At 48.0% G+C, this 21,119-nt stretch overlaps 2 protein-coding genes across 2 annotated transcripts; both read left to right on the top strand.

Moving 5' to 3' along the window:
• The first annotated feature begins 1,117 nt into the window (after positions 1-1,117).
• LOC119653131 (eukaryotic translation initiation factor 3 subunit A) lies at positions 1,118-5,615 on the top strand. The gene is made up of 5 exons (XM_038057660.1): positions 1,118-1,324; positions 1,453-1,649; positions 1,705-2,586; positions 2,640-4,770; positions 5,083-5,615. The coding sequence occupies exons 1-5, from the start codon at positions 1,276-1,278 to the stop codon at positions 5,130-5,132; spliced, it is 3,309 nt and encodes a 1,102-aa protein (XP_037913588.1). The 5' UTR covers positions 1,118-1,275; the 3' UTR covers positions 5,133-5,615.
• An 11,723-nt stretch (positions 5,616-17,338) lies between these two features.
• LOC119650835 lies at positions 17,339-19,273 on the top strand. The gene has a single exon (XM_038053976.1). The coding sequence runs from the start codon at positions 17,339-17,341 to the stop codon at positions 19,271-19,273; it is 1,935 nt and encodes a 644-aa protein (XP_037909904.1).
• The last annotated feature ends 1,846 nt before the right edge of the window (positions 19,274-21,119 follow it).

Raw genomic sequence — 21,119 nt, 5'->3', positions numbered from 1 at the left:
ATGTTCACACGGCGCCATAACATCTGCAGAGCCCTGGCTTAGCACACTTCAGACTGCTCCCCTGGATCCCCGCACAACCTTTAAGGAGGGCCTTCAAGCATCACCGGCCGAGGTGGTATTCGGCACATCACTACGCATACCAGGCGAGGTCATCGCGCCACAGAGATCCACCGAGACTACCCCACAAGACTTCGGCTCGGATCTCCGACGGCCCTTCAACGCCATCAGTCCGATACCCCCGGCTAGACACACATTACATTATCCATTCGGAGGATGGACCTGAGCGCCTGCGAATACCCCTTCCACCGCATCTATGCTGTTAAGAAGCCGCTGGAACAGCCTTATACAGGTCCGCCCCGATGTTCCGGAGATTTAACGACCGAACCTTTCTTGTGGATGCTAACGGGGTCAAGAAAACCTTTCGACAAACAACCTCAAGCCATCCTATATGGAACAGGCAGATCACACACCACTTCCTGCGAAGATATCGGTTCCGTCGTTCTCGCCACCTGCGACGCCCGGCCACGAGCCTGTAGCATGTTCATCCTTGGAGCAGGCATTTCCTGCGAAGCAAGAGCCATCCCCAAAACCAGACCGGGAACCTCTGACGACCAGGGCCCGTCTGGGTTTACTCCACCAACATTCGTCACTTCGGCAGCGCCGTCAGCCTTTCATCACAACCAGGAAGAAGGTCACTTTTTCACTCCCTTCGCCCAACGCAAAAGTCATTGGGGAGATAATGAGTGTGGCCCGTCGACTGCTTCCGGCGTAAGGATGGCGTTCTCAAGGCAACCATTGTTCCCGCACAAGCTTTTCCTTGTGTGTCGGGGGCATCGGTTACTACGCCCTTTCCGTCACCTTCAACCTCGCCGCCTGAATCAATTCAATTGAATTCCTGCAGCACGCACGCCTCAAAGCGATTTCAATCAAGGTAAAATTGCAGAAATATCAAAAATATACATGCAACTGCCGGTATTTCCCCTAATAACTGCATTTTCTAATGCTCATGATAACCTCATCCAATACAACCACCTCATCCACTCCACCAGCAAATTACAGTTCAATGTCCCCAATTTTGACATTTTTATTGCATTCAGCATTCGCCGTGAGACAGCTCAACCTCGCTCTCAGCCATTTTGTCAAAAACTTGTCGAAGGCAAGGCACGGCCTTTGTGAAAATTCCACAAATAAACACGCCGTCTTGGAAATTTCCACGCGAAAACAGTGCAAATCGAATCGTATGTGCATAGAGTGTGAATTTAATTGAAGTTTAACATGTCGCGGTACATACAAAGGCCGGAAAACGCTCTGAAACGGGCCAATGGTGAGTGCAAGCGATTTTGCGGCCGGGAAGAAAGTGCAACGCAATATGGAGGCCGCCTGTGGACACGTTTCACATGGCATTTGACGTGTGAGTGGCTCGGGGACTAACCGGAGTTTCGACCTTTTCAGAGTTCATCGATGTCGGGAAGCCGGCGCGAGCGTTGGACACGCTGCAGGATGTCTTCCGCAACAAGAAATGGACGTACACGTTCTCGGAATCGGTGATTGAGCCGATCATGTTCAAGTATCTGTACCTCTGCGTGGAGTTGAAGAAGTCGCACATAGCCAAGGAGGGTTTGTTCCAGTACAGGAACATGTTTCAGTTGGTAAGGGATTTTGTTGGTTGCGTAGACTGGTCGCTAACAGTGGGAAAATTTGCAGGTTAATGTCGGGTCTCTGGAGAATGTGATCCGCGGCTACCTCCGTATGGCTGAGGAGAGGGCAGAGGCGGCCCAGCAGCAATCGTCCCAGGCCGTACTGGATGTGGACGATTTGGATAACATCGCGACCCCCGAGAGTATCCTCATGAGTGCCGTCTGCGGTGAGGATGCGCAGGATCGCTCCGACCGGACAATCCTCTTGCCTTGGGTCAAGTTCCTCTGGGAGTCGTACTGCCAATGTTTGGAGTTGCTGAGGGTGAACACTCACTGCGAAACCCTCTATCACGACATCGCTCGCATGGCCTTCCAGTTCTGCTTGAAGTACGGCCGCAAGAGCGAGTTCCGCCGACTGTGCGACAAGCTCCGCAAGCACTTGGAGGATATCTGCAAGGGCACGACCACCACCACCGGCGTGAGCATCACCAAGCTCGAGACACAGCAGCTGAACCTGGACACCAGGCTCCACCAGCTGGACAGCGCCATTCAGATGGAACTTTGGCAGGAGGCCTACAAGGCCATTGAGGACATTCACGGGTTGATGTCGCTCTCGAAGAAGACGCCAGTCGCCAAAACCATGGCCAACTACTACCAGAAGCTCGCCATGGTCTTCTGGAAGGCCGGAAACCAGCTCTTCCACGCCGCCGCCTTGTTGAAGCTCTTCCAGCTGACGCGGGAAATGAAGAAGAACATTACCCAGGAGGAGATGCAGCGCATGGCCTCGCACGTCCTGATTGCCACCCTCTCCATTCCACTCCCCTCGGCTCATCCTGAGTTCGACCGCTTCATCGAGACGGACAAGAGCCCGCTGGAAAAGGCGCAGAAGTTGGCGGTGCTGCTGGGGCTCAACCAGCCTCCGACGAGGGTGTCCCTCCTGAAGGACGTGGTAAGTTGGGACGAGTTGTTTTTGGTGAATTCTTCTAATTGCTGTCTTCGCAGGTGCGCCTAAACGTAGTGAATCTTGCCGCCGAGCAGTTCACCAATCTGTACACTTGGCTCGAGGTCGACTTTGATCCATTGAACCTCTGCAAGCGCGTGCAGACCGTCATCGACTTTATCTCCGCCGACGAGAACAGTCTCCTCAACCAATACACGCAGTCGCTGCAGGACGTTACCCTGATGCGTCTGATCCGTCAGGTATCGCAGGTCTACCAGTCCATCGAGTTCACTCGGCTCTTGGAGCTGGCCCAATTCACCGATGCCTTCTACTTGGAGCGCATCCTCGTCGACTGTGTCCGCCACAACGACATGCAAATCACAATCGACCACAAGAGACGATGCATCCACTTTGGCACGGACTTGACTGAAAGCCAACGGGAAGACCATCCCGACGGCCCCCAACTGCAATCCATGCCCTCCGAGCAAGTACGCTCGCAGCTCGTCAACATGGCCGTCGTCTTGCACCGCGCAATCGCCGCAATCTACCCGAACAGGAAGAAGGAGGAGCGCGAGAAGGCCCGCTTGCAAATGGTCGAGAACTACCACGAAATCAAGGACAAGGAGCACCACCGCATCCTCCAGCGCCAGAAGATCATCGAGGACCGCAAGGAATTCATCGAAAAGTTGAACATTGCCCGCGAGGAAGAGGAACTTCGTCGCCAGGAGGAGCTCTCGCGCCAGCACAAACTCGCCGAGCAAAAGCGCATCGAACAAGAAATCGAGGAGCGTGAGCGCAAGCGTCGCACCAACGAAATCCAGGCCATCAAGGAAAAGAGTTTGAAGGAGAAGATGCAACAAATGTCGCAGACCGCGCACGGCAAAAAGATGCTTTCGAAATTGGACGAGGAAGGCTTGAAGAAGCTCGACGCCGAGCAGATCGCTGCCCGCGAAACCGAAGAACTGCTCAAGGAGCGCAAGGAACTCCAGATGAAGTTGAAGTCGCAAGAGAAGAAAATCGACTACTTCGAGCGAGCCAAGCGCATGGAGGAAATCCCGCTCATCGAGAAGTTCTTAGCCGACAAACGCGTCCAGGACATGGAGTTCTGGGAGCGCCAAGAAGCAACGCGTATCGAGAATGCGATTGCCGAACGCAAGAATGCCGTGGCCCAGCAAGAGCGCCTGAAGCGCATGCACCCCGACCGGGATGCTTTCATGGAGAAATTGCGTGCCGAGCGCCAGTCACTCTATGTCGAGAAATTGAAGGAGTTCAACGCGTTCTTGGAAGAGGAGCGCAAGGCTCGCTTGGCCAAGCGAATTATAGAGCGACGCGAGGCTCGTCGCCAGGCTTGGATCAAGGAGAAGGAAGAGGAGAAACGTCGCCGCGAAGAGGAAATCCGCAAGGCGCAGGAGGAGAAGGAACGCCAAGAAGCCGAGCGTCGCCGCAAGGAGCGCGAAGCAGAGGAAGAAAAGCGACGTGTCATGTTCGAGAAACAACGCCAAAAGGAGGAGGAAACCGAGCGTCGTATTCAAGAAGAGCGTGAGCAACTGGCCCGCAAAGAAAAGGAGCGTGAACGCGACACCCGTGACACGCGTGATGCATGGCGCGGTGGACAGGATCGCGGCGAGCGCGAGGATGGATGGCGCAAGGGACCGCCACGTCCAACAGCTGCTGCTGCTGCTGGTGGCGAGTCAGGTGCTCCTGAATCATCGTGGCGCACACATCGCGACACTCAAGGCGGCGGAAGAGGCCCCGCTCCAGGACAAGGCGGTGGCGAGAAGTGGCGTCGCACTGGCGATGATCGTCCAATCCGCCGTGATGACCGACCGCCGCGTGACGATTTCAGACGTGGTGGTGACGACCGCGACCGTGATGGTGGACGTGACAGACGTGATGATCGCGACAAGGACCGTCGCGATGATAGATACGGACCTCCGAGACGTGATGGGCCACGGGATGGACCGCGAGGTGAGAATCGTGGCGGTGACAATTGGCGAGCAAGACCTGCACCACGGGATGATGATCGAGATGGCCGCGATGGACGACGACCACCGCAAGGCGGTGACAGAGATCGTGATCGTGACCGACCATCCGCTCGCGGACCGCCCACCAAGGACGGAAGCTGGCGAAGCGAGAGGCAGATAAACCGCGACGATGACCGTAAGGAACGACCTCCACCACGACAGGAACGAGGTAAGTTATTTTAAGCGGGTCTTTCTATATCTTTTCGGTATTTGTCCACGCTCTCCACTGTTTAAACACTAAAAAAAACTTTGCCTCCTGAGAGAGTGGACAAAGTGCCAGATTCCTGCCGTTCAATTTCAAATATTTCTCCCTCCGCATCCAAAGGGATACGAAGTGCTGCTTCACCAGAGCAGAGATCGTATTCAGTTGCGGCTGCAACAGCTCCTGAGCTGAACTAAGACGTAGGCAGCCTAAAATTGCCAAGAACCTATTCGCAGCAACTCCAACTAACGCTCAACCCTTATCTTCTCCCTTTTCCAGACAACCGCGATCGAGACGACGGCGAGTGGACGAACGTGAAGCGTCGCTAGACCCTTCTTTGCGCCATCACCTAACCAGCTTCTGCTAAATCCACATCTAATCCATATTTTAGCTATTATTGTACGTATCATTAGAGGAATCGCCTATCGGCGGCCGCAATTCGCGCTCCCGAACCAATCAGGCAGCGATTTGATTTTCGATTATTTTTTTTACCTTTTTTTTTATTTCGATTTTGTGTTGAGGAAAAATATTATGTTTTTGTGCCTCTACTATCATTAATGATGAAATATAACAAGCAACGTAAAATCCACGAAAAAAAAACTAATAAAATTGTGACGCGAACACCGATCCACACCTCACTTTGAAGCCTGTGAGGAGTGAATGCTGGTGGAACGTTGGTCGGGTCGCGACGTTGAAAAAATCCCACAAAAAAATTGATAAAGCGCTGTCTGGCTGGCGGGGTAACCCCCGGCCAGATGGGCTTGGTGTAATCCGAGTTGATAGGAAAATATAAAACTTTTGAAAAAAAACGATGTTTGGTGTTTTAATTATTGGGTCGAATTTTGTGCAATTTCTGCAAAGTGATGCAGACAGCTCTTGGCTCACTCTTCCGTAGCTGGGGATTTAACGTGAGTACTTGCCGTGTAGGTATAATCCCACGGTCCTCTTCGGACACTGATTGGTTTGGAGACCACAATCAGAGCCCCGCCAGACTGGCACAGCGATACTAGTTAAAGACTCAAACACAATTGCAATACGAGGCTGCAGGCCGCAGGCAGTTTAAATGTATAATCAAGATTGCAGGTCGGCAAGGTTCGCTCTGATGACAGATTACAGCCATTTGCAATATGGCGGCGCTTTTCATTTTCGCCAGTTACTTTTAAATGTAAATAATTCCAATATGGAAAAAGAAAGGTAGCCCAGCAGAATGTTCAAATTACCGTCCGATCCGGTTACTTTCCCATACCATGAAGATTTTTTAACGCATTCTTGACAACCGTATTCGCGAAATCGTTGAAATAACCGTGAATCAAGCCGGATTTGTCAAGAACTGCGGAACTACTGACGCAATACACGCTGCGCGGTTACTCATGGAGAAACACCGTGAGAAGCATCGCCCTCTTTACATTGCCTTTCTGGATCTAGAGAAAGCGTTTGACCGTGTACCACACGAACTCATTTGGTATGCTCTACGACAACACTTAGTACCAGGAGAACTCGTGCGCTGGGTTCAATTACTTTACCGCGATCCGAAAAGTAAAGTTCGAAGTATGGCGGGTGTATCAAAACCGCTTCGTGTCTCTGTTGGTGTTCATCAAGGAAGCGCCCTCTCACCATCCCTTTTTGTTTTTGTTATGGACACCGTCACACGGGATATCCAACGTCCAGCGCCCTACACACTGCTTTATGCAGATGATGTTTTCCTAGCATCTGATAGCAAAAATGATCTCGAGCAACTTGTTCAAAAATGGAATGATCGCCTCATGCAACACGGTCTCAGATTGAATTTAAACAAAACTGAGTTTTTGACGACCGATCCCCATGAAACAGGCACAATCACTGTCAGCGGCAGTGATCTGCCCAGAACTGGGCGATTTAAATACCTCGGATCAACGCTATCAGCCAATGGAAAACTGTGTTATGAAATTGTTTCACGCATTAACGCAACCTGGATGAAGTGACGTTCCACAACTGGTGTCCTTTGTGATCGACGTATCAACGAACGTCTCAAATGTAAAATTTACCGCAATGTCGTCCGTCCAGTCGCTCTCTATGGTTCTGAGTGTTGGCCCACTATAAAAGACACTGAACGGCGCCTTGCGGTAATGGAGACGAAGATGCTGCGTTGGACTAGTGGCGTTACACGTTTAGATCACATTCGAAATGAGGATATCCGCGATCGTTATGGGGTTGCACCGATCGTGGAAAATTTGCGAGAGAGGCGTCTTCGATGGTATGGTCACGCAATTCATGCAAACGAGAATTCACTTGCCAAGATTGGTCTGAACTTCGAAGTCGATGGAAAACGACCAAAAGACAGACCTAAGCAACGGTGGCTTGATACGCTGGATGGGGATTTGAAAGCCTCGAGATTGCACCCAGATCAGGCATTCGATAGAGCCAAATGGCGAAGCCGATCACGACGAGCCGACCCCGCTTGTGAACGGGACAAAGGCTGAAGAAAAAGAAGAAGAAGAATTTGATTAAATTCGTTTTGAGAACTGCGGAAGGCACTTGCATTAGTTCCGTCGCTTCCATTCGTAAGAGTGCACATACCTCCGGTTTAAATTTATTTTTTATGAATGGAAGCGATGGAACAAATGCATGTAAATGCGATGTGAGATTTCTATCATGATTCCAGTCGACTCAGCTGTAAATGTGTACCTAAATCAAATCAGGGTAATAATATCGGGCGAGCGCCATGCTGACCACATTGCCTCCTACAGTGTACTGACGGTAACTACAGTACACTGTAGGAGGCACGGTCTTGAATGAAGGACTCTAACACTCTTCAAGACCCGGTCCACTTATGACCGACGATCTCCTGCGATCCCTCTAGTTGCAAGCGCTTCCTAGCGTACACAGAAGATCCTACAAGCCTCAGAGCAAACAAACTTTAGCCTTAGCCTTAGCGAATAAAATAGTCAAAGTCGACCCTTCACATTCTACGCATACAAACCACGCCAGTCGTGTCCGCCTGGGAGACGGAAATAGCAAAACTTCGCCAGGAAATCGCTCAACTACAGCTTCGAGACGATCGAGAACGCCGTTTGAAAAAAAAAATGCGAAGGCACGCGGTAGCTAAAAACCCAAATTGTACGATGGCTACTGTTACTACCATCATAAATTTGACGTAGAAGTACATAGATGTCACGCTAGGTGTACATACATCACATCCGTCTTTTTATCAACGATAAACGAGACATGCAGACATCGGCACGGTGCTACCTCAGTATTGCCCTTCCTACAAACTGTAAGGTGGCACTAGTGTCTTACACTCTTTACGCAGGCAATGGGACTACTATCAAGACTTTCGGGAAAACCAACAAGGTTCTGGACCTGAGGTGACTCCCTAAATGGGAATTCCTCATCGCACAAAAAGAGCGTCCCATCATAGGAGCCGACTTTTTGGTTACCCACGGTCTTCTAGTAGAACTCCAGCGTCGACAACTGATCGATAGCAAAACCGGCCTCACTACGGAAGGAAGAGTGACGCAGAACAATCTACTCACTGTCTCGACGGTCCCAGCCATTTCAAACATTGCCTCACCCAGTTTCCTGAACTGGCAAGATCTGCACACCCCAAGGAATGACCAAAGTACACTGTGGAACACATCATAGATACTACAGTGACCGCTATAGCTAGAAGACCTACCCCAGCAAAGTATCAAGCGCAAAACAAAAATTCCGGTGGATGATGGACCAGGGAATCTGCCATCCAACAGCTCATGTTCGAATCCTCTGCACAGTATGAAAAAAGCAAACGGCACTATTCGGCCCTCTTGGAACTGTGATGAATCTAGAGCTGATGTTCGAGACCTTTGCTCCCCTTTTCTCTGTGGACATTGTTGTCCACTATATATTCTTACAATACTAATGCCCTTAAGTTAGGATAAGTTTCTTTTTTTGATTTTCTGCTTTTAAAATATTTAGAGTTTTATTCTTGTGGGAATCAATTTTTTGGAACAATTTCAGGGCTTTATCTTTAATATACTTATCTATTGGTTCTAATCTTAGATCGCTATGTATGTCTAGATGCGGACATTAAAAATTTTTCTTACAGCTATATTCTGACATATTTGCAGTTGTTTTTTATATGTCTTGCATGTTTGGTAAAAAATACTGCTCCCGTATAGCAAAGATGGGCGAATTAATTGTTTATAAATTAAAAGTATATTCTTAATGTTTAGATTCTTAGATCTAATTAAGGGGTAAAGGGATTTCAGCGTACCTGTGCATGCACCTCTTTTCAACTTGATGTGTTTTCTCCAATTTAGTCTGCTGTCGAAAGTCAGTCCTAAATATTTCGCTGTTGGTTTCCAATCGATGGGCTGATTTTCGATTTGGATTTTCCCCGGTTTCTGTTCTCTCTTTCTTGTGAAGAAGATTGCCTGGGTCTTCTCCGGGTTTATTTTTATCTTCCACTTTTTGAAGTATTCCAACATTGTGTTGGTTGCCTTCTGAAGATTGCTTGTGATGAGGCGTGCCTGTTTCGATGTGTGGAAGAGGCATGTGTCGTCCGCGAATAAGGAGATCCCTGTGAAGCGGTTAAATTGTTTTGGAATGTCCGCCGTGAATACTGTGTATAACAGCGGGGAAAGCGGCGATTCTTGGGATACTCCTGCCTCTATTTTTTTTTCCGTTGATTGGTGCCCCTCCAGTGCCACCCTAAAACTTCGATCTGCAATAAAGGATTGGATTAGTCTTATCATTGAATCAGATATTTTAAATTTCTTTAGTTTGGCTACGAGCCCTGCGTGCCAGACTTTATCGAAAGCTTTCGATATATCGAACATTATTAGTCCGGTCGATTTCCGCTTGTTCAAACCACTGCGAATGTGCTGGACTACTCTGGCCAGTTGAAGCTCGCATGAATGATCTCGTTGGAATCCGTATTGTTCCTCTGGGATGATGTTGAACTCGTTGAGTTGATCCTGCAGTCTGCTCCGTATTACCCTTTCTGCAATTTTTCCAATTGTTGGAAGTAGGCTGACGGGTCTCCAGTTCTGTGGGAAGGTTGGATTCTTTCCCGGCTTCGGCAGAAGGATGATGATGGACTTTTTCCATGCTTTTGGATATGATCTGAGACGGAGTATTGCATTTATTACTGAGGTGATTGATTCGGCAATGTTATTCTGTGCGTTCTTGATGCACTCATTTGTAAGCATATCCCATCCTGGGGCTTTTTTGCTGCTTAGTCCATGGATGATAGTTTGGACTTCCACCTGATCTGTTTGCAGTTCCCAGTCGTCTCTTTGTGTTGAGTCATCTTATGTCTCTGTTTCTGACTCATACTCTTCTTCAGATTCATCGTCCGATGCGGTGTTCTCCCTGAACTGGAGTTGGAGTGAGTCCGCGAACGCTTCGGCCCCTCCCTCTTTATAGAATTCAAGGCCATTGGGACCATGAATTGTAGGCATTTGCCTTCTCGAGCCTCTTTTAAAATATTTGCTGAGCCGCCAGAAGTTGTTGCTTCCCGGCTCTAGGTTTTGGAGGAAGTATTCCCACTGTTCGTTCCTGAATCGATCAATGCCATCTCTGATGACGTTAGTGAGCCGATTCGCTTCTCTTTTCAGATTGGGATCTCCTGTCATTCTTCCTCTTTTTCTGATGTGATTTCTCTCCCTTATTCTTTCTTTAATATTTCTTGGGAGGCGGAAGTATTGTTGGTCGTTTACTTCTGTCTCCGTTGAGCTCTCCTGCTTGGCTGAAGTTAGTTGGGCGGTTAGGTTTTGAATCTCTGTCTCTACCTGCTCCGATGTTTCTAGTTTTGAGGTTGTGGTGTATTGTCTTAGAATGTGGCGGTAGGTGTCCCAGTTGGTGCTTTTTATCATTTTCGGCGGATTTTCAATATATATGTTGTATATTGAAAATAGCACCGGTTCGTGGTCCGACGAGAGGTCGTCCAACACGTTGATTGTGATGTGGTTGTTGTAATTCTTTGTAAGAGCCACATCGATTTTGGTGCCGGTCGTGCTGCGTCCATAATGTATTGGTTCCTCTGGTGCGTGAATAGTTGCTCCGTTTCCGTTTAGGAAAGTGAGCAGTTCTCTCCCCGCTTTGGTGTTTCGGGTTGCTCCCCAGTCTCGATGACGCGCGTTCAGATCCCCGGCGAGAAAAGTCGGTTTGTCCTCGTTGAGTAGCAGTTGAAGGTCCTCTGAAAAATTATCTGCTGATGGTGGACGGTAGGCTGATATAATTTTTACATCAGCTGGTCCTGTCCTTGCCTCGATGACTGTAGCTTCCATTCCAGTGATGAGTGGTGTTTCCAGGCGGTGATGCTCGATGCTTCTCTTAATGAGGACTGCGGTTCCTCCTCCACGGCCAGTAAGTCGGCCGTTTCTATATATTTCGTAGTTGAGAACTTTAAGTGGATCTGTTGGTTTGAGGAACGTTTCCTGGATGAGTAGTATATCTACTTCTGCCTCGTAAAGGAATTCTTTCAATTCTCCCATTTTTCCTTTTACGGAATTTGCGTTCCATGAGATAATGTTAAGCTTAATGTTTACCATGGTGGATCCTAGTTGGGTTGCCTAGAGGGATCTGAGAGCTAAACGGGTTTTGGATCATTTTAGTCATCATTGACTCCATCATGTTTTGTATCTGTGCTTGCATGCTGCTCAGCACTTGATCCATTTGCACAGGCTTCGGGTTCGCTGAGAAAGAGGGAGTTTTCGGTGCTGTTGGAGTTTTTCCTGTCGGTTTGTTGATTGGTTGTGATACCTGTGATACCTGTGAAGAAGAGTTAGATTTCGCCATCTGGGCGAAGGTTTTTTTTAATATTTTTAGGGTTTTTTGGACATCCGCCGTAGCTGGCTGGATGATCCCCTTTGCAGTTGGTGCAGGTTGCCTTCTGCTCCTGCTTCCTCTCGCATTTGGAAAAGTGATGCGATCCCTCGCATTTAACGCAACGTGCGTCAGCGAAACAGTTGTTCGCAGAATGTCCAAACTGCTGACAGTTATGGCACTGCGATTGGGAAGTCCTTGGTTTTTGGGACTCGATTTTCACGATCAGATGGCAGATCGATTTGACATTACATATGCCGGTTTCGTTTTTCGGCATTAACACCTTTAATAGTCTGGAGGGCCCGTTCTTCATTTTTATGAAGAAACACTCTATAGGATGGAAGCCCTGATCCTCAAGGTTTTCCTTCACATCTTCGGGCGCTATTCCCTCGAGCCCCCGGATTATAATGTTGGTGTCCTTCTCTTCTGGGAGAAGATATGTGTGGAATTGAATTCCACTTTCTCTAAAGAATTTGGTGATCTTCCGGTGGTCGCTCGGCTGCTCTGGAGTTATTCTCACTCCCAGGTGTATCCTCCTCGCGTGAAGGATATTAATTTTCCTTTTTCTCAACTCTTTCTCAATGGCTGGCCATTTTGATGGCTGCCTTAAAATCACGGGTACGGTGCCCTTTTCGGCTTCTTTAGCCTTAGGACTTTCCTGTCCTGAAGGCTTTGGCTTTTCCGGTGGCTTCACTACGGTTTTTTTAAAAAAAATGGGCGGAAGAGTGGGCGCTGGTTTCGGTGGCGGCAGAGGTGGAAAGTCCTCCTCCTCCTCGGTGGCGGTGTTGTCCGTGTTGTCGGTGGACATCTCCTCTTCCGATGAGGAGTTACTTTCAGAGTCCGACACTTGTGGACTCTCGATACGCAAACGCTTGCCGTTTTCTTTCTTCTCCCTGTTTTGCAGGTCTATTGACTCCTGCAAGCTCTTGATGAGGGCTGTCAGACCCTCGTTCTGCTTCCGCTGCTCCTCTATCTCAATTTTCGCAGCGGCTAGCTGCTTGTTAATTTCATCCAGACTGCGTTGCAGACTGGCGATTAGCTTTTCTTGGGATTGGTCCGATAGTAATCGGACCTCAGGGGCTTTCTGGGCCCTCGTCTCCATAACGATTTCTGCTGAAAAAAAACTCTTCAAAAACAAAAACTATTTTCTACCCACAAAAACTTAAATACTACACACGCTTATCACTAAAGAGTACCTAAAAGATAACCACTCCTGTAAAAAGAAAATAAATTTGTAATTAGAAATTCTCAAAGAATTAGAAATTAGTAATTAGAAATTCCAAAGACGTCTGCTGCATTCGGCTGAACTCTCAAGAATCTATATTCGGCCCTGCGGCCACAGTACATCAAATAAGTATTATCCACAATAAATGAACCGGACTTGCGAATGTATTGGGGAAGCTTATCCGTACACTAACCCACATGTAAATACTGCCAGATGTTGAGGAGTTGTTGGGTTGTTCGAATTCACTCGAATGTGTTTTGGTCTCCGGAATGCCGCACAAACCATCCAACGATTCATTGATTCTATTTTCAGAGATCAACTCTTCATCTTCACATACCTTGGGGACTCTGCTAAGAATCGAACCCCCCTCCGCCGCGTTCTGCGAGAACTAGGATCGGTGTACTGGGAAGCTGGGAATACGAGCACGAAGGCGGGAAAAAATAGGCCGTGGGATGTTTCTCCAAGGATGACAAAAGATTAGAGAGACAATTTACTAATCTCCGGAAATACCAGCGTAAAAAAATAAATGGAGCCAATCAAGGTTTTTTTGATGAGCTCCTCCGTTGGGAGTGCACTGATGTGACTGCTTTAAGGTGGCTCCAGCTTTGAATTCTTGCAGTCGACCCAAATTCACCATTGGGAATACTAAGCTGTGCAGGACGGAACTTATCGCACCCTCGAAGGAGGCATCATTCGCATGCTGAATGGCCAGAACTCGAGAACATTATTGATGAAGAGAATTTCTTTTAATAAAATATTTAAGTCAACATTTCTCATCGAAAAACTGAAATTCTTTTATAAACCTCATTTTACGAAAAAAATCTAAAATTATAATCGTATTTATGTCACTAGCTACACTTATGTGAAACTTAATATGCTTCCAAAATGATGATCAAAAGGAGTTGTACTGCTCTCCGTGGAGGGCCTCCAAAAAACCTTAGTTTATTTGGGAGTTCTTACAGCCGCCATTTTGTAAAAAATTGTCAATTATAAATAAGAATGATGGTTGATTTCTTGAATCAGCACCCACTCCTCTGCATCGGTGTCGCCAATCCCCAGATTGCAAGCTTTCTTCGAGTCGAGTGAGAATGATATAAGCTTGACATCCTGGGTCTATCCGTAGCAAGATGGAAGGACCCTGGAGAGTACTGCTCTTCCTCTTGCGACAATTACGGGTAACCTGAAAGCCAAAGCAGGCTGTGACAACACCTCTCTAGGACGTGTGATGGGGAAGCACGGTCTTGGCGACCATAATGAAAATGGTGGTTGGTTCGTAGATTACTGCAACTTTCACTGATTCGCCATTGGTGATACATTGTTCGAGCACAGAGCCTGCCATAAAATTTGTTGGGTTTCAACTGACTTATCAGCCTCAAATTTAAGAGTTGTCTCCTAGATGTACGCAACAAGAGAGGGAGAATCACCATCTGATGGTCGCGCACGTTTGCTTGCTTATTGCGTCCACAACTTTTCGTAAGGTTGGGGAGTTGCATCTTCTTACCGATGCTCATCCTGCCGAGATAAAGAGGGAAATCTGATTTTTGACAGAATGGCTATATGGGAGCGATGGGTTGATTATTTTAATGAACTGCTCAACAACCAGAACATCGGCGAGTTGGAGGTCCCGCCCATTGGAAAGGACGGACAAATACTATCACCACCAAACATGGAAGAAACAGTGCGTGCAATTTATCGGCTTAAAAGTCATAAGTCAGCAGGAGTCGATGAAATTACAGCCAAACTGGTTGAATATCAAGGCAACCAATTATAACATGCACTTCATCAATTTATATTCAAGGTGTGAGCCAACACCTAGATTTTCCTCTAGGTTCCTCTTTTCTACCACGAACCTAGGAAATTTTAACAATACGTGCGCTGGGTCCTCTGGGTCCCGTCGCAGTTTGGACAATATGGTGAGGTGTCCAATTTAAACCTGTACAGGTATTGATGGTATCCTCTATGGCCGGTGAGAAACTGGCTGGGATTATAATTGATCTCCCCATGCTTTCTCTCCAGCCACTCCCTGATGGAAGGGATCAACCTGTAAGTCCAACGACTCTTTTCTGACTGGTCCCATCGCTATTGCCATCTGCTTATGGATTTCTCTCTCTTTCGGCTTTTTTACCTGCAATAAGGGGAAGATAGACCTGGTGTTATAAATATTCATCATTTCGGTTGCCAGGATGTCAATCGGCATCATTCCCAAGATGACGAACGCCGCATCTCCTGAGACGGTCCTGAAGACACCCTTAAGGATGTTCTCCTGTAAACCGTACTCAGTTTATATGCATTGCCTAAAACCTGCAGCGCCTTTCCCCAAACTGGGACTGCATACAGCATGATAGAACTCACCACCCTGGCTATGAGCAGCCTGCAAGTGTGCCGCGGCTCGCCCACGTTCGGCATCATCCTTGCGAGAGCCATACTCGTGGTGGATGCTTTTTGCAAGTATGCTCTATGTGCTGCTTAAATTTGAGTTTTCCGTCTATCATCACCCCCAAGTATTTGATGGCCGGCTTGGAAGTGATGATACGATTCCCGATTCTAATGGAGGCTTAATTTCTTTGGCGGCGCTTAATGATGAGGACCGCTTCCGTCTTTTCCTCAGCGAGTACCAGTCCAGCACTCTCTAACCAAGCCTTAACAACACTGATCGCTTCGCTTGAGTACAACTGAGCATCCTCGAGATGCTTTGCGACCACAATCAATGCTATATCATCGGCGTAACCCACCACCGTGGCCTCCTTCAGAACCGGAATATTAAGCACATCATTATACATGATGTTCCACAGTAGTGGGCCCAGTACAGAGCCCTGTGGGACACCCGCGGAGATAACGTACTTCTTGGGTCCATCATCGGTATTATACCAGAGTCTTCGCTCATGCAAATAGCGGCGAGGTTGGTGGGAACACCAATCGTTGCCAAAGACTTTCGTAAAGGATTCCAATTGGCCAAGTTGAATGCATTCCTCACATCCAGGGTGACCACCACCACAATTTTTCAACAATCCGTGAATTGCATTTTCGGCCAAGCCAGTAACCATTTTGATGGCATCAATGGTTGATCTGAAACGGATACGGAACCCATAGTGCCTATCTAAAAAACCTCCTTGGCTCTCCACGACTGGGAGTAGTCTGTTATAAATAACCCGCTTCAACATTTTCCCCATAGTGTCTAGAAGACATACGGGTCTATAGGGGGACAGTTCCCCTGGCGGTTTGCCAGCCTTAGTCAGCAGCACCAGCGTCTGCCGCTTCCACGCTGCTGGAAAGATACCCTCGGACATGCACATTTCGAAGCGATCCGCGAACATATCTGGTCTACATTTGACGGCAAGTTTGAGGGCCTTATTCGGTATGCCATCAAGACCCGGGGCTTTGTTGTCGCCTATTCGACTGCAGATCTCCAGCAGCTCGTCTCTGGTGACTGGTGGAATCAGCGTCACATTCAGGGCACGCTGGAAAGTGTCAGCATCCCCCCCCTCTTACTGGGGAAATAACCCCTGGATTATTTTCAACAAGAGTGTAGAGCACGTGATCTGCGGAGATGATAGGCCTCTGAATCGTCCTGTCACGATTTTATAGGCGCTACCCCACGGATTTATGTCCTCTTCCAAACAGACCTCCTTAAAGCATTCCCTCTTACTCCGCTGGATGGCGAGCTTGAGGTTCTTGCGAGCTTCCCTATAGGCATGCTCCTTTTGCCCTTGATCGATTCTACCTATTGCCCTCTGAGCCGTTCGTCTGGCTCTATGGCAAATTGATCGAAGGCTGGCAAGTTCACCATGCCACGAATAATTGGATCTTCTAGTGGAGAATAGGCATCGGCGCGTCACATGCCTAAGAGATTTAGCTCTATCCCTGGAGGTGCCTGCTTTGCTAGGCAGATCTAGCCACACTTCCATGAATGTTTGCTCATCCATCGCTTTTGCAGACCATCCTGGTGTTCTTTTGGATTTCGGCTTCCTGAGTATTCAAAGGTGATAGCCTGGTGGTCGCTGTACGTGAAGTTCTCGCTAACTTATCAGGACATGTCATGTGCCAGCGCAGGGCTGACAAAAGTCAGATCTACAATTGAACCAGATCCCCCTTTCCAATAAATGTTTACATCGCCTTCGTCAGGAATGACCAGGTATTCAACGAGAGTTGAAGCAATTGTTCTGCCTCAGATCGTGGCGCCGCAGCCTTGGCGAACGTTTGACATCTCTTCATGGAATGGTCCTAAAAACATTAAGCTATCGGACCCAAGGTTTAATGAATCGAGACGAGTCGATATGCTAATAGGAGCAGAATACTACCATGAACTTTTGTGCGTTGGACAAATCAAACTAGGGAAGAACTTGCCGCGGCTGCAGAACACGTTACTTGGATGGATAGTTACAGGAAAGCTGAAGGAAGGAGATGCATCTGTTGCTACATGCGGCATCTGCACGATGGATGAACCTCTAGAGCGCAGTATTGAGAGATTTTGGCAGCTCGAGCAGCTACCAGAGGCCTCCGCGGCACAGGTTCAATCAGAACACCATGTTAAGCAATAACCAGTTCACGGTAAGCTTGCCATTCTCAGACAGTGCTGAGAAACTTGGATCTTCAGCGGGCTTCGTCAAGAGCAGATTCTATGCACTAGAACGCAAGCTTGCAAGGAATGGGGACTTGAGAAAGCAATACACCAAATTCATGAAGGAGTATCTCGACCTTGGTCACATGAAGGAAGTCAACCCGGATCAGATACCTCACCCGCATTATTTCTTACCGCATCACTGCGTACTTAAACCAGATAGTACCAGCACAAAATTAAGGGTCGTACTCGACGCATCAGCAAAGACCTCTACGAACGTCTCCTTGAACGACATATTGCATGTGGGACCAACCGTACAAGACGAACTTTTCACAATTTTATTGCGATTTCGGCTGCCGAAGTTTGCATTCAAGGCAGACATACAGATGATGTACCGCCAGATTCGACTACAAGAAGGAGAAAGACGCTTCCATCTAATTTGGTGGAGAGAAGATTCAAGCCTACCTTTAAGATGCTACGAGCTTTGTACGGTAACCTATGGAACTTCTTCTGCACCATATTTAGCGACAAGGTGCCTTGAGAAGCTCGCATCTGAAAACGCTACAAAATATCCATTGGGTTGCGAAGTCCTCAGAAGAGATTTTTACATGGACGACTTAATGAGCGGTGCCAACAATCTTACAACTGCAAAGGAAATTCAAAGGCAATTAGTGACCGTCCTGAAAAAAGGAGGTTTTAAACTTCGAAAATGGAGTTCCAACCATAACAATCTTCTGCAAGAGATCCCATCTGAAGATTTGGAGGTGCATCTTAATGATGACAATGAAGCTTCAATAAAGACACTAGGACTGATCTGGCTGCCAAGGTCCGACGTATTTCAGATTAAGGTGAATCCAATAGAACAGCGCCGAGCAACTAAAAGGGCAATCGCCTCGGAAATAGCACAGAGTTTCGATCCACTAGGTGTAGTGGCACCGGTGATAATGGTCGCTCAACTGTTTCTTCAAGAGCTGTGGGCACTCAAATATGATTGGGATCCGGCTCTCCCGTTGGAGTTGCAAACACGGTGGTGCACATATCGGGAAGGCTTGCAAAAGCTAGACAAAGTGAAGATCCCGAGACATGTGTTCGCTGAAGGAGTGCCAACGTCAGTACAAATTCACACATTTGCGGATGCTACGGAGAAAGCATATGGAGCTGCAGCATACGTGAGATCCACCAAGCCCGAGGGTACTGTAATAAGCAGACTACTGTGCTCAAGGTCTCGAGTAGCTCCCATAGCCAAGATGACAGCAGGGATGACAAGTCTCACAATTCCACGGCTGGAGCTTTGCGCCGCAGTATTAGCCGCAGAGCTGGCATCCCGTATAAAAGCAGATCTCAAGATCGAAGGAGCTACTTCCTACCTATGGACAGATTCGCAAATTGTTCTTTGTTGGATTCACGGTCAAACAGAAGTACGTCCAGCCTTTGTCGGCCGCCGAATCGCCAGAATTCATGCAATATCAAACAAAGATCAGTGGCGGCATGTTAAGACCGCTAACAATCCAGCAGATGTTCTTTCAAGAGGAACTACCCCGGATAAGCTTCTTGAGCACTACTTATGGTTCTATGGGCCATTATTCTTACATGGGCGAGAAGCATTGTGGCCTTCGTGTTTCAAGCCCAACACAAACAGGGACGAAGCTAAGGAGAAGACGGAAGAAATCAGCTTGCCCACTGAACCAGGTCCAGAACAGGACAGTTTGGGAAGTAAAGAACAGGAGAAGGTGGATAAGATCGTTTGCCCGGTAATTTCGCAGCAGGAAGAAGGCAGTTTTGTGAACAAAATTGAACATTCGAATTCGTTTCAAAAGCTTCAAAGGGTGACAGCATATTGCTTCCGTTTCATAAAGCTTTTAAGAAATAAGGATGGCAAAACCGTCCGTCCGTCCGGATAGCTGAGTGGTTAGAGCGCAAGGCTGTCGTACGGAAGGCCGCGGTTCAAATCTCGCTGGTGGCAGAGGGATTTGTATCGTGATTTGACGTCGGATACCAGTCGACTCAGCTGTGAATGAGTACCTGAATCAAATCAGGGTAATAATCTCGGGCGAGCGCAATGCTGACCACATTGTCTCCTACAGTCTACTGTAGTGTACCGTTACGGTCTTGAATGAAGTGCTCTAACACACTTCAAGGCCCTGATTCAATATGGATTGTTGTGCCAACGATTATTATTTCCGAGTTATCACAATCTCGGCAGATGCCGGATTTTACCTAATACTAGCACTAAGTGCCAAGCATTTAGACTCGGACGATCCTACCTACTTAAAAACTAAAGGGGCACTGGTGGTGGTGGCCGGTGGTAGGTCAGTGGGAGAATCCGTCCTGTACTCCCCGCAACATCGAGCACGTATGCAGAATGGTGTACTTCTGCATGGTTTGAACCAGACTGTGCGAAAGTCCCAGGACATCAAGGGAAGCCGTGAGGGATTTAGGTACAATACCTGTAGCTGACAATATTATGGGAACTACAACCACCCGCTCGAGACGCCAAATTTCTTTGATTTCACGAGCCAATGGCTCATAGTTCACCTTCTTCTCCACGTATTTCCGTTCAATGTTGCTATTATGGGGGATAGCAACATCAATAATATACGCGGAGCGACCTGTCTTGTCAACTAACAGTACGTCAGGTTTGTTGTGTGCGGTATGGCGATCAGTCAGAACTTGCCGGTCCCAATACATGCTGTAAGCAGAACTATCAAGTACTGCTTGCGGCTCATATCGGTAAACCGGACATGTCCCCGCGATCAGCCCATGCTTGTATGCAAGGTTTTGATGGATAACCTTACATACAGCATTATGCCTGGTGATGTACTGCACCGGTGCCATAACAGTACAGCCAGAAATGAGATGGTCCAACGTCTCTAACGCCGAACCACACATTCTGCACTGGTCGTTCTCCACCCGTTCTTTCATGATGAGCTTTTTATAAGCTCGGGTGGCGACCACGCCATCCTGAATGGCACACATGAACCCCTCCGTCTCAGCAAAGAGCTCCCCAGCACACAGCCATCTGTTCGACAGATGCAAATCGACAAATGGCTGCCAAAGACAATTCACGTGTTTACCGTGCATTGCCTTCGACTTCCATTCCTCGATCCGCTCTTGGTCCGACTTCACCCCACTCAGAGGATTGAAAGATCGATCCTTGAAGTTAAGTGGAGTCAGTCCACAGTCTGCCTTACAGACAGCCGCATGCAAGGGACTCGCCTGCTCTTTGCTGTAAAAATAAGCGCGCAGCGAGTCGACTTGGCGATGATGTTGTGCCGCCACGTCAACCACGCCCCTACCTCCGATGTCACGAGGCAGGTTCATCCGCTCCACGGCAGACTTTGGGTGATGCATTCGGAATTTGGACATAGTTGTCCGTATCCGCCGCTGGACGTTTTCCAGGTCGGTCTTCATCCACGGCAATATTCCGAATGCATAAGCCAGTGAAGGGATAGCGAATACATTCAACGCGCTTATTTTATTCTTCCCCGAGAGATGCGATTTCAGCACCAGCTTTACACGTCGCAGGAATTCGGACAGCAGAGCTTCCTTCAGATCACCAACTCGAGCATGGGTTCCTTGCAGAATTCCTAGGCACTTGTAGAAGTCTGTCTCGGTCATAGCTTCGATGTGGAGGTCACCAATGCTATGTCCGGCATGCGGCTCGTGATGACCTTTGCGGATGGCTTGGATTCGACATTTGTCTAATCCAAACTCCATCCGAATATCACGGCTGAACATGTCGATTAT

Source organism: Hermetia illucens, chromosome 3 (assembly GCF_905115235.1).
Source record: "Hermetia illucens chromosome 3, iHerIll2.2.curated.20191125, whole genome shotgun sequence".
Classification (NCBI taxonomy): Eukaryota; Metazoa; Arthropoda; class Insecta; order Diptera; family Stratiomyidae; genus Hermetia; species Hermetia illucens.
The sequence above is the reverse complement of the archived record's forward strand: the minus strand, read 5'-3'. Positions and strand labels throughout refer to the sequence as shown.

Bases quoted from the DNA above. Each gene is read 5' to 3' on its own strand.
- LOC119653131 (XM_038057660.1), top strand. From the start codon at position 1,276: ATGTCGCGGTACATACAAAGGCCGGAAAACGCTCTGAAACGGGCCAAT. The intron at 1,325-1,452 runs GTGAGTGCAAGC...CGACCTTTTCAG, and splicing joins CGCTCTGAAACGGGCCAATG to AGTTCATCGATGTCGGGAAG. The intron at 2,587-2,639 runs GTAAGTTGGGAC...CTGTCTTCGCAG, and splicing joins TGTCCCTCCTGAAGGACGTG to GTGCGCCTAAACGTAGTGAA.
- LOC119650835 (XM_038053976.1), top strand. From the start codon at position 17,339: ATGTTAAGCAATAACCAGTTCACGGTAAGCTTGCCATTCTCAGACAGT.